Source organism: Sinocyclocheilus anshuiensis, unplaced genomic scaffold (genome assembly GCF_001515605.1).
Source record: "Sinocyclocheilus anshuiensis isolate Anshui unplaced genomic scaffold, SAMN03320099.WGS_v1.1 scaffold326, whole genome shotgun sequence".
NCBI lineage: Eukaryota > Metazoa > Chordata > Actinopteri > Cypriniformes > Cyprinidae > Sinocyclocheilus > Sinocyclocheilus anshuiensis.
The window spans coordinates 1,374,655-1,386,122 of NW_015546098.1; the positions used below are offsets into that span (position 1 = coordinate 1,374,655).

Sequence of the window (11,468 nt, forward strand, 5' to 3'; positions counted from 1 at the left end):
CACACCCACCCACACACACACACACACACACACACACACACACACACACACACACACACACACACCATAAGGAGGAGACACTGACTGCAGTGTGCAGTAAAAGTTACCTGGTCTTCTATGTGATTTAAATACATTAATTTACTAATATCCTTATGGTCACACATAAGATACTTTTTTGGTTTCCTATAATGAACTTTTATCAATAGCGGCATCATATTGTGTGGATAAACATCTATAAAACACATTAAAGTAGACCAACCTCCCAGAGGGAAGAACAGAGCATAGATGTTTTTAAAAGTGTCTTCATTCACAACTCCGCTCGGACAGTCCTAGCAAAAACAGGAGCAGACAAGAACGCAATATTTAAGAGACTGGTCTGGAATATCTCCAAAGAGAGCAGACAGCATCATTTTTAATTTCTGCACCCAGCAGGGGTTTAAGTGAACTCTCACGTTCTTGAATCCTCTGTAGAGTAGCTGCAGCTCTTGTCTGGAGAAATGGGTCTGCGACTGCAGCTGCTCCAGATTTTCCGGGTGATACCGCACCGTCGTGCTCTCTTGTTCTTCGTCCTCATTATCTGCAACACAGCACACACAGCCGCCATCATTTGTATGAGCAAAACAGCTTCTGTAGCGAACAATCAGTGTTTTTTATGCACCCTCGCTTGCTTGCGAACTGTCCAAGAGCTTTATCTTTAATTAAGAATCCCGGCACTAGCAGGTCCGGTGACACTAATTACACAAACGCTTGGCTTTTTGATGAATAATGAAAAGAGAGTGACATGTATTGATGGCTTTGTCAAGGCCATGTTTCCTTTTACACACCATTGAGAAAATGCATCAAAACAGATTTTGTGTCACATTTAACAGTTTTGATTGATTTTTTTGCTATTTAAAGTGGTTTATAAAATACTATTTAGCAGCTATTATGTATGTGGGGGTCAATATTGATTGCATGAACAGCTCTGCTGGCCTGTTTCTGTGAATTTTATTAAATATTCACTGTTGTGCCTTAGCAGGTCAGGTAACTAAAGCCACTGAGGACATGAATAATACGTCTGTCCCAGATTCTCATGAAGAACGTTCTGGTGCATATAGGTCCAGAAGCACGGGTTTTCACGAGATATAGTCTCTGTGCCTGAAAAAGTTCTACTTCTAGCCTAATTTTTTAACATCCTTGTCCGTGTATGAGACATATACCATATCTGAGGAAATACAGACGACACTGAAAGAGGAAAAAGTTGAAGATAACACAATTATAATCATATGATCTCCTTTAAAACATTCCGTCCTACTTGAACTATTTGCTATTTGTAGGTCAAAATGTTCTTGTTTAAGAGTTGTTTTTGTACGAGGAGATTAATTGGGATACCAGAATGACCCACTTAAAGATCGGTCAAGATGTTACAAGCTGCTGCTAGAACTTAATCAATCCAGCCACCGCTGTCCACTGCTCACATTCACTGCTCCTGCAAATAACTAGAGCACATCTTAGAGTTGCATTTCTCTAGTTCTGGATTTATGCAGGAAACATCAATAAATTAAAGAAAATACAATTATAATATTTAATTTAGTATGTGTTATAGACATCCAAATGTTACCTTAGAGAGTTATTTTTACCTGATTTGCATTATTAAAAATTTGATTTGTTCGTATAAATTAATGTTTTTATACCCTAAAGTACAAAAGCCTAAAGGTAGCCTATCTTTGTACCATATTTAGCCCTGTGAGTGAGTGAGTGTGTGAGTGTGTGAGTGTGTGTGTGTGTGTGTGTGTGTGTGTGTGTGCGTGCGAGCGAGCGTGCGTGCGTTCGTGTATATGATGACCGCCTGAGATTTTTCTTTTAAATTAACATTTTTAATCAGGCTCTTAGGAAAATAACTTTGGACGTTGAAAATAAGTAATTTCAATAACTGACTAATAATCTTTTAATTGCCATTAAAGTCTGACTTTTGAATAAAAGTCTGATAAAAATGCTCGTTTAAAAAAAAAACAATTCAGAAAAAATTCACTTTTTGACGGACTCAGGCGGAGGTATGTTATATATTTAAAAATGTGTTTTTGTTTATATCTATATATAAAGAAACCCATCTAAATAGTGTAAAGGTGTTCTGTTAAACACTGTGTTGGATGTGGAAATGATGTATGTGAAATCACTGGCCTTAACTTTAATTTACACAGTAGAATATGGTATTTCACTCTATCTTTTAGGACTGAGAATACAGTTGTGAGAAACCTCAAATTAATCATTGCACACATAAAAAAAAAAAAAAAAAAGTCAAAACAACATTATTAACAAAAAAAACCCAGTTCCGGCTCAGATGAAAGAGTATATCGAAAAGAATGGTGGGTGATTGAAGAAAGCTATAAAAATGAGCTATTTTAGTAATCCTTATATAAAAAATGACCCATTTTGCTGCATCTTCATCAGCAAACCATATCTGTTCATTTCAGCAGGGCTTAGTTTAATGTAATTTCTCTCATTTTTCCACGTATTGCCATAGTGTGCCATGAGGAATGAGTGGTAACATGCAGTATCACGTTCATAAATGTCTCCTGTGGCCTGTTTCTAAAGTAGAAAGAGCTAAATATTGAATGGCTTGTAGCTATGTTGATGCTTTTAAGGCAAAGCAGGTGCTATATTAATACAGACGGGGCAGTGAATCCCCAGCAGGAAAACAATCAAATGAATTAAATTAATCAAATACTAAATGTAATCAGCATGCATGAATGTTCAAGTACAGCAGATAAAACAGGAGCACAAAACCTTCTCAAACGCAGGGGAAAAATGAAGCCAAAAATCCAGCAGAAATGTGTCAGACAAAATTACCTGAAAAAGATACCGGTGTCTGCAATACTTAATTTATGGCATTATTAAGGGATCATCAGTGTCTTATGGTCGGCTATGGAATGATGGAGTGTGTAATTATATTTAGTCCCACAAGGATATGAAGCATAGCCAAGGGAAAGATGAAATTAATTAGAAGTCTCATCCACAAAGTTAAGACCATTAATGATTAGCACTGTAATTTCAATAATAACTCATACAGGGTGTGGTAAGAGATTATGTATATTATTATATTTATTACACCTAAATAATAGACAGTGATGACTGAATACAAGCACAATCTAATTTACTTACTACACTGTGTCAATGAATAATGAAATTTTTTGGAAGAACAGTGTGTTAAAACCTTAGCTGATACAACTTTGGTAGATTGACATTATTGTGTTGTATATGCCTGTGTTATTTTCAGATTAAAGATGATAGTTATTACAGTTAGCCAATCTCTGGGAGTGAAACGTGGCAAGATATCTGATCTACAACTGTCGTTAAATATTAAGAATTTCAGTCAAATGTGTAATTACACCCTTGAAGAGTCAAGGAAGAAAAAGAGGTGTATTTATAATCACAAGACTGTCTGGAAGGGGTTAAAACACCTGTTGACCTTTCTATTAGCTTAGTAGTAATATTATATGTATTCATTTTATTGTGACTTTAAAAAATTAAGAACTTTCTGTGAAGTTTCTCACTGCACAATAGTAAAAATTACTTTCTTTTTTGTAAAGAGATACTTTCACTGCCAGTTTGAGTTGAACTGAAAAAAAGTATTTTGCTGCTATTGTGATGCCTTTTTTAATCTTTCTAACATCATTCATCATCAGTTTTTTGTTCTCCAAATCTAGCAATATTGGTATTGGATCTGTACCATTTTGGACCATTTTTAGATGATCTATTGTAATTTAAGTGTATAATATATGATTGTTATTTTGCCTGTTGTCATGTTTTTAAAACAGAAAAATTAATTGTTGTGATGTGGAAAAATTACATTAAACATGCATGGGAACCAAGGAGGAGTGTACAGTAAGTGAAAAATCATATTCACAATCACACCATGCTCTTGATAGACACTAATCTGAGAAATACCTTGTAATATTAAATTTTTTTTTTTTTTTTTCAGAAAAATGTAAATGGTAAAACAATGGCTAAATGTAATTACCCAATTAATCTACAACATATTTTTATTTATTTCTTTCTCAAACATTAGTCGCTAGCATTGCCAAGGTCATGGGTGTGATTCCCAGTGAATGCTGATAATGTACCTATACCTTCAGTGCAGTGTCTTTTAGTTTAAAAGTCATTCAAGTTAATCATATATTTTCACACAGCAGTCATGAACTAATGATCTGTAATTAACCTACTAATTACATTTAATGTGTCTATTGTGTCACAATCCTCCTCTACATGAGTTTGTGTGAAACACACAGACTGAGAAATCCTCAAATTCAGAATTGGCTCATGTTGCCCCTCGGGTTTTAATAAAATCACTGCTTTAGTTGCACGATGTTTATGGTCCTCCAGTTATTTAATGCTAACAGTTCAGGAACAAAAGCTGAGCTTGATAAAAGATGTAATGAACTTCAGGACAACAAAGCGACAGTCAAACGATGAAATAAGTCTATTAAGTCAACTTTTTAGTCTCATCCAGAGCGCTACATCATATCCAGAAGAGAGATACTGTATAAACTGGTGGGCTTTACCTGAGCTCAGAGTGCCTGTGATTAATCGAGCTATGTGCTGAGTGAACTTGATCAGCTGCCGCTTGCATCGTCGCCGTCGGCTGCTCATTTTCATTGACAGAGAAGGAAGGAGATCAAAAGCGAGTTCTCTGGTTTATTCCAGTGTTCTGTCGGCTTGAGTTGCGCTTGTTTCGGTTTCTGGTCAGGTATATGGATGAAGAGAAAGGTGTGAACGTGCTGCAGCTTTACAAACACCTGAGAGCGAATCCGTCTCTCTCTCTCTCTCTCTCTCTCTCTCTCTCTCTCACACACACACTCTCTCTCTCTCTCTCTCACACACACATCACACACACACACACACACACACACACACCTCTTTAAAATGTTTTTCCGAGTTCTCTCACTTATAGATCTGAACTGTGAAACTCCATATAGAGCTCTTACAGCCTCCCTCGGGTCTTTATTTAAAGCTCTTCTTGTCTCCCTTAGGTGTATTTGACCTCGTTTTTAATTATTTCTTCTTTTTATGACAGATGACCTTTGGTGTCATTCAGACCATTTAGTCAGTATGCAATATATGTAATACTTTGCCAGTTTTTATATGTATATTTATACAAATAAGAGAAATAATAATAATAATATGGCGATACAATTCCCAGATAGCACACGTACGTCTGCAAGATGTCTGTTAAAGATCTGGAAAGCATCTGCTGTGTACAAACATCTGATAGACGTCTTTAAGATGTCAGTTTTACATGCATTCTAAATCATAAACATCTTATTCACGCTGTGGAAATACAAACCGGAATACAGAAGACAACAAACGCAGCGCTGAAAGAGGCGGAGCTACAAAAGGTCTATAAGTGACTCTTTACTGATGACAGTATAAAGCAGCCATTATATATTAGTAAGTGGGTCCCACATGAATTGATTGTCACATTTAGGGATACAGTTATACAATGTAGGCAACACACGGCAAGATCTCTTCTTGTTTTATTCTCCTTTTTCACGATGTGTCACTCTCTCCCTCTGCTGGTCAGTCTTCATTACATCATCAGTTCTTTTTAACAGGGTGACTGTATTGTACCCCGAGGAACAACAAGGAGCAAGTTCTGATTTTGAGTATTCCTCAACTGTGTTTTACACCTCCCTCTGGTGGACAAGCTCATGTAGAGGAGGGTGTGAGATATGGAAGGCAGATAAAACCAAAAGTATTTAAACAGAAGGTGTGAAATTTCAACTAAAACACTTAAGTGAATTCACCATTTAGTGAAACTGTATCATGAATGTATTTGCAACATGACAGAAATGACAAAAATGACTGCAGGTGATATGAGGTCTGTTGCAATGGCGCCCTCTGGTGGTGTGAGGTACTTCATATAACACCTTGAGCGTCTTTCCAATATACTTTATGGGAATATAAAAATGAATTCATGGATGTTTTTTGCAATGCCTGGGCAATTTCAAGGAACACTACAGCTTAGTTTCACTAAAAAATTATATAGGCCTATTTTATCATTTTAAATAGTCCTACATTTTTACGGTTTTTAGTGGTCTTAAAGATTAGATTAAAATGAGAACAGAGAACATGCATTAAAATGAATAATGAAAGTAATTTATTATTGTGATAAATTCATCCTTATAAGTCAAGAACACTGCATGTGGTAAACATTCATTAATAGAATGAATGTAACTTACTATTCCCACATGATTTCATGCATTTCTGAGTTTATTACAGAATTAGCGTGTAGAAGCACAGCATGAGAAAGGAAGCCATCAGATTCAGGAAACTGGAACTCGGGAAACTTGAAGATGATTCTTTAGATTCTTCAGACAAGCTTTAGACAGAAAGAGAAAATTCAGATCAGCAGGTTTGTTTTAGATGTGCTCAGTTTATCACGAATGTGACCCTGGAGCACAAAACCAGCCATAAGGGTCAATTTTTCAAAAATTGAGATTTATACATCAACTGAAAGCTTAATAAATAAGCTTTCCATTGATGTATGGTTTGTTAGGATAGGACAATATTTGGCTGAGATACAACTATTTGAAAATCTGGAATCTGAGGGTGCAAAAAAATCTAAATATTGAGAAAATCATCTTTAAAGTTGTTCAAATTAAGTTCTTAGCAATGCATATTACTAATCAAAAATTAAGTTTTAATATATTTACGGTAGGAGATTTACAAAATATCTTCATGGATCATGATCTTTACTTAATATCCTAATGATTTTTGGCATAAAAGAAAAATTTATAATTTTGACCCATACAATGTATTGTTGGATATTGCAACAAATATACCCCAGCGACTTAAGACTGCTTTTGTGCTCCAGGGTCACAAATTAGTATTGCATACAATCAAACAAATCTTTACTGCGCTCTCACTCTCTTACCTGGCAAGGCCGCTGCAGTTATAAGAACTGTAAAAGTGAGAATGTACCAAGGTGATCTTTTTAAACTCATCATTAATATTCATAACCGTTGTGATATCCTCAACTGTGAAAACGTCAGTGGGTGATATTAGCGCATCCATTTCCTCTGAACTACACCCATAATCTTCAAGGCTGATCACAGAACAAGACGTGATGTTGAAAACAGTCCCAGGGTTTTCATCTACACTTGCATCCTCAGTTGCAGAAGTATATTGCAGTTTTGCTGGGAAAAAACTCGCAAAACGTACTTTCTCCCCAATTTTGGTGCTATATTCCTTCTCTGTGCCAGAGTACACTGTACGACATTTCTTTTGGCCTTCGAGTTGCATGGCATCTGTCAGCAGGAAGAAAAGAGATTTGAAAGGAAACTCGTCTTGGGAAGTCGAACTGCCCCTGCCATTGTTCTGAACCAACTTCTTGAATTTTTCATGAAATTCAGGAGTAGCTTCAACATAGCTCTGCAGCGCAGCCATGTGCTCCGGTGTACTCCCTGGAATGGCCTTTTTGGATGTTGCGTTTCGCCACATAGTTTTAAAATCAGCATTGTTGTTAAGCTCTGTCTGCAGCAGACCTCCACTTTTTGTGACCATTTGTAGCATCTCTTTCCGACAGTTGTAGAATGAGTAATCAGCAGCTTCAGGAAACAAGCCCATGTGTATCACTTCTTCAGTTATCTGCACCACACTCTGAAAACACAATTAAGAATCACAGCGGAAAATTTGGAGAGAAGAAAATAAGTCAAAGACTTTTGATGAGTACCTTGAGTTAAACAGTTCAAAGTAGTGATGATAAATGTGAGAACTTACAGTGTACAAGAGCAGCAGGAGAAATGCATGGAACCTCAAACTTCCCATTGTATTAGTTGGCGTATGTGCACAGGTCTGGACAAAGACAATAACATGGACAACAGGCTAAAAATAAGGAAATAAGGTTGGTGAATACATGCTCACCAATATAATTATATATTTTTTTTTTTTCCAGCACAAATGGAGCACAAGCACATGCAGACAATTGCATGAAACACAAAAAATCTTGATATCTTAAAAATACCTGTTGTGCATGATGCATTTAATTTTGTTAGAAACATTCGCCTAAAACAAGTGGCTGAAAACTATAACTGAAAAATGCAGCACTCACCGTCTCAAGATGTCTGGTATTTTTAGGGTCAGTTAGGCGAGGAGAAAGCAAATGGTCAGAACTGCAGGGTGTTCACAGACTGACAAAAAAAACAAAAAAAAAACATTTACAGGAAAGCTTATCAAGGCTGTGCTCTGCCTTTTCCTTCCTGCATTTCAATCGCTACCGTGATCAGGAATGAACAAAGCCAGACATCAGAAGAATCTTATAGTAGAACATTTTTAAAAAATAGGAAAAATTAAACATTAAGAATGTAAGGCAAATATTTTAAATGAGGTGGTAGACTTATAATTGTCAGCCATGTGCAGAGATTCATTTAAAATAAAAAAAATCCCATATTGGAGTCAAAACTAGTCAAGAAATGGTTAACAAATTGTCTTTTTGTTCCATTTTTTGTGCTATTTGTCCCTAATTTTCATTTCTGTGGTGTCCGCAAACAATGACTGACTGTTGTAAAACTCAGAAAACGATTCAGTGACGTCAAGGTTAAAATGTGACGGGTTTAAGAGGCACGTGATTTTTTTTGTTGGGTGAGATCTACTGTGGATTATTTATTAAATACAACAAATAATTGCGTGTCTGATCTGTCTCAGGCACTACAAAATTACATATTATTTACTGAGTCTTGAAATGAAAAAATCTTAAATTGAACCTTCTTTATTTTTGGAGGGCTGAATTTGGAATTGTTTGTCCTTGAGATGGGTTCACATATTATGTTTAGTATAATTTTTACCTGTGGCTATCAAGCTCAAAAATGCATTATTTAATGACTCATGCACTCAGAGCTTGGATGAAGAGCTTGGATCAGATATCCTAATATTTTCCTTCAAAATTAAAACGTTTCACCACAATCAAAATAGCAATGCATACCGAGAGAAGAAGTAGTAAGATTTACAAGTCATTAATTTTGCAAATAATTTCATCTGCATTTCAAAAATATTTTGATATGAAAATTCAAATATTTTTCAATTAATCTATTAGTTAGTCTGCATTTACACTGCATAATACACCAGTTTTGACAAATTATATTTTTCTTTGGCCGATTGCTTATGACTACAGTAAGTCAATCACTGCAATTTCAAAAGTGAATCTCGCATTTATTTAAATTTATCCCACATTTATTTAAATCCGGCGTTTATAGGTGAGTGAATTCTGACTAACCTGAACGCAGTGGCCAATCAGGGCTGCGTTCAGCCCTGACAAAAATGGTGCAAAACGTTTTTTAAACGGAAACGGTGGTGCATTCAACACACTGTTCTGATGACGCAAGAGTTGCAGCTATGGCAGCTGAGACTGATATGTTTGACACACCCACCAAACAAGAGAAAACACATCTCAAACTCAAGGAAACATGTCGTTCAGCCTGGAAACCGTAGCAAAACAGTGCGCACCGGTTTCAGCTTGAACTTGCCCCAGTGTTTGTCTGATTTGTCGTTGTGTTTTCTGACTTGTTATAATGTTTTCTGAATTGTTGTTGTGCTTTCTGAATTGTTATTTTGTTTTTTAGACTTGCATTTGCGTTTGTAATTTGTTATTTTGTTTTCAGAATTGTGATTTGCTTTGCACTTCTCGGCCACCGTAGATTCCCACGAGGGGAGGTGCCTAGAGAAGTTTGTGAGTGTGTGTCTAAAACATACAGTCTATGGTCTAAAGTCTAAAGCAGAGTACAGTCAAGCTGAAGACGGTTTCAGGATTTGAAAACATTCACAAACCAGTGCCGTGATTCAAACCCATCACTAAAACTTACTAGACATTAAGCTATGGAGGAATGTGAGCAGAGCAACAGTCCTACACATGAAGAACAGGTCAAACTGAAGAAAGATCAGAATAATGTGGAGCAAACACATACGGATTTGGGTTTTTGTTTATGCAGTTATGAATGCTGTGATTGTTTCCAAACCTGTGATTGTCCTGGATGTGATTTTTCTGGATACTGTGATTGTCCTGGATTCTGTGATTGTTCTGGATGTGATTGTTCTGAATTTTGTGAGCCTGTGTGTTCTGGATTCTGTCATTGTTTTTTATCCTGCTGCGAATGTCTGGGATCAATTTTGGGATGTTTTTGTGAGGCAAGTAACATTTAGAAAAACTTTTTTTTTTTTTTTATATTCCCTAACAAAGGGCTGTTTTCTTAATTGCTCTCACGATTGAAAAACTTTAATCCATGTTTATTACTATAAAATCCTAATGTGTCAAACATGCTTTCATTTGGATTAAGTCACGAGAGATGTGACTAATATACAGATATTACTAATGTTAATACTGCATCTTTCAGAGCCTTTTGGATGCCTGAGTAAATGGATTTCTAGGGACGCCACAGAAGTCAGAAGAGTCTACAGCTCCTGTGGAAAACATCCGATACAAACAAACATTGGGACATCTTCATGGAATATCATAATGCAATGATTATTAAACTTCAAGCAGATGTTGTTGCTATCTGTACATTTACAAAAATGCAACTGTAATATACACTCAACAAATGCTGAATTTCTTTTGCAGTAATGTCTGATTATAGCTTTAAATATAGAGTGCTCGAGAGTGAAGAGAAACTAAAATGCATCAGCGTAAAAACAAGTCTCTCGAGATTCTTGAGGGTTTGATGATGTGGTTTTGAAAAATGTCATCAGTTTTGGTTTCGTTTTGAGGATGTTTCATCTAAACCAGATTTTGTTCTGCTTCAGGCAGAAGGAGAATAGTTAGTGTGATGAAATTAAGCAGAGGTTGTGAAGGTTTGGTCACATTAGACTTAATGCTCTTCACTTCCATTCATGAGATCCTCTGGGCTCCGTAAGATTAGATGAACTCTCACTCAGAACAGAGCAACTGTCACAGCTTAGTTCGCAATTTTCCTTTTGTTTTCTCTAAGAATGAATGAATTTGCTAGAATTTTAAGAACAACGCAAGCAACAGTTGGGTGTTTTTTTACTGTGTACTCAAACAAACTCCTGAAGTTTGGATTTTTTTCTTAAGCGTTTTCTTTAGTGCTTAATTATTTTTTTAATCAATTGACATGTAAGGGATAATGCATGGCTAGCTGTGCTTCTATAGCTGTGCTTCTTTAGTGGAAGTAAAGAACCACCTGACATGAAGTATTAAAATAGTTTAATGCACAGCTAGCCGTGCATCATCACGCTTATACCATGGTCATTTGCCAGCATTGACAAGTTAAAGCCAGTAATGATGTTTGCAGCGCAATATTTAACCGGAATGGTAAAAATGACGGTTGACCTGCGTCTGTGCGTCTCTCTCTCTCAATGAAGCAGTGAGTTTAGTTACTTCAAAACCAGCGATTTTACCCCAATATAATGCAGTGATCTAGTATCTTAAGTTAATTTATAAGTCAAGGGGCAGCGCTGACACGTTTCTGCATGTGTGCAAT

At 36.2% G+C, this 11,468-nt stretch overlaps 2 protein-coding genes across 3 annotated transcripts in view; both read right to left on the reverse strand.

Moving 5' to 3' along the window:
- Nucleotides 1–4,672, reverse strand: part of LOC107700280 (Kv channel-interacting protein 4-like) — a 7,474-nt gene extending 2,802 nt beyond the window's left edge. The window contains exons 1-3 of the mRNA XM_016501886.1: nt 4,542–4,672; nt 453–577; nt 260–329 (exon numbers count right to left, since the gene is read on the reverse strand). Of these exons, the coding sequence (XP_016357372.1) occupies nt 260–329; nt 453–577; nt 4,542–4,635 (289 nt within the window). The 5' untranslated portion in view covers nt 4,636–4,672. The remainder of the gene's footprint in view (nt 1–259; nt 330–452; nt 578–4,541) is intronic.
- A 1,059-nt stretch (nt 4,673–5,731) lies between these two features.
- On the reverse strand, nt 5,732–8,920 carry LOC107700281 (T-cell ecto-ADP-ribosyltransferase 2). Of its 2 annotated transcripts, none has more exons than XM_016501888.1 (4): nt 8,090–8,920; nt 7,759–7,833; nt 6,914–7,638; nt 5,732–6,358 (listed from the first exon to the last, which is right to left on the reverse strand). In XM_016501888.1, exons 2-4 carry the CDS (start codon nt 7,804–7,806, stop codon nt 6,253–6,255), a joined length of 879 nt encoding a protein of 292 aa, XP_016357374.1. In that variant the 5' UTR covers nt 7,807–7,833; nt 8,090–8,920; the 3' UTR covers nt 5,732–6,252. The 2 variants fall into 2 exon arrangements, with proteins under 2 accessions (XP_016357374.1, XP_016357375.1); XM_016501889.1 differs by having other exon boundaries at nt 7,759–7,863; nt 8,090–8,155.
- Between the last annotated feature and the right edge of the window lie 2,548 nt (nt 8,921–11,468).

Excerpts from the sequence above, each read along its gene's own strand:
- LOC107700281 (XM_016501888.1), bottom strand. The coding sequence starts at position 7,806 with ATGGGAAGTTTGAGGTTCCATGCATTTCTCCTGCTGCTCTTGTACACT. Across the intron at positions 7,639-7,758 it reads TCCTGCTGCTCTTGTACACT|AGTGTGGTGCAGATAACTGA; the intron begins GTAAGTTCTCAC and ends TTGTGTTTTCAG. Across the intron at positions 6,359-6,913 it reads AACTGCAGCGGCCTTGCCAG|CTTGTCTGAAGAATCTAAAG; the intron begins GTAAGAGAGTGA and ends TTCTGTCTAAAG.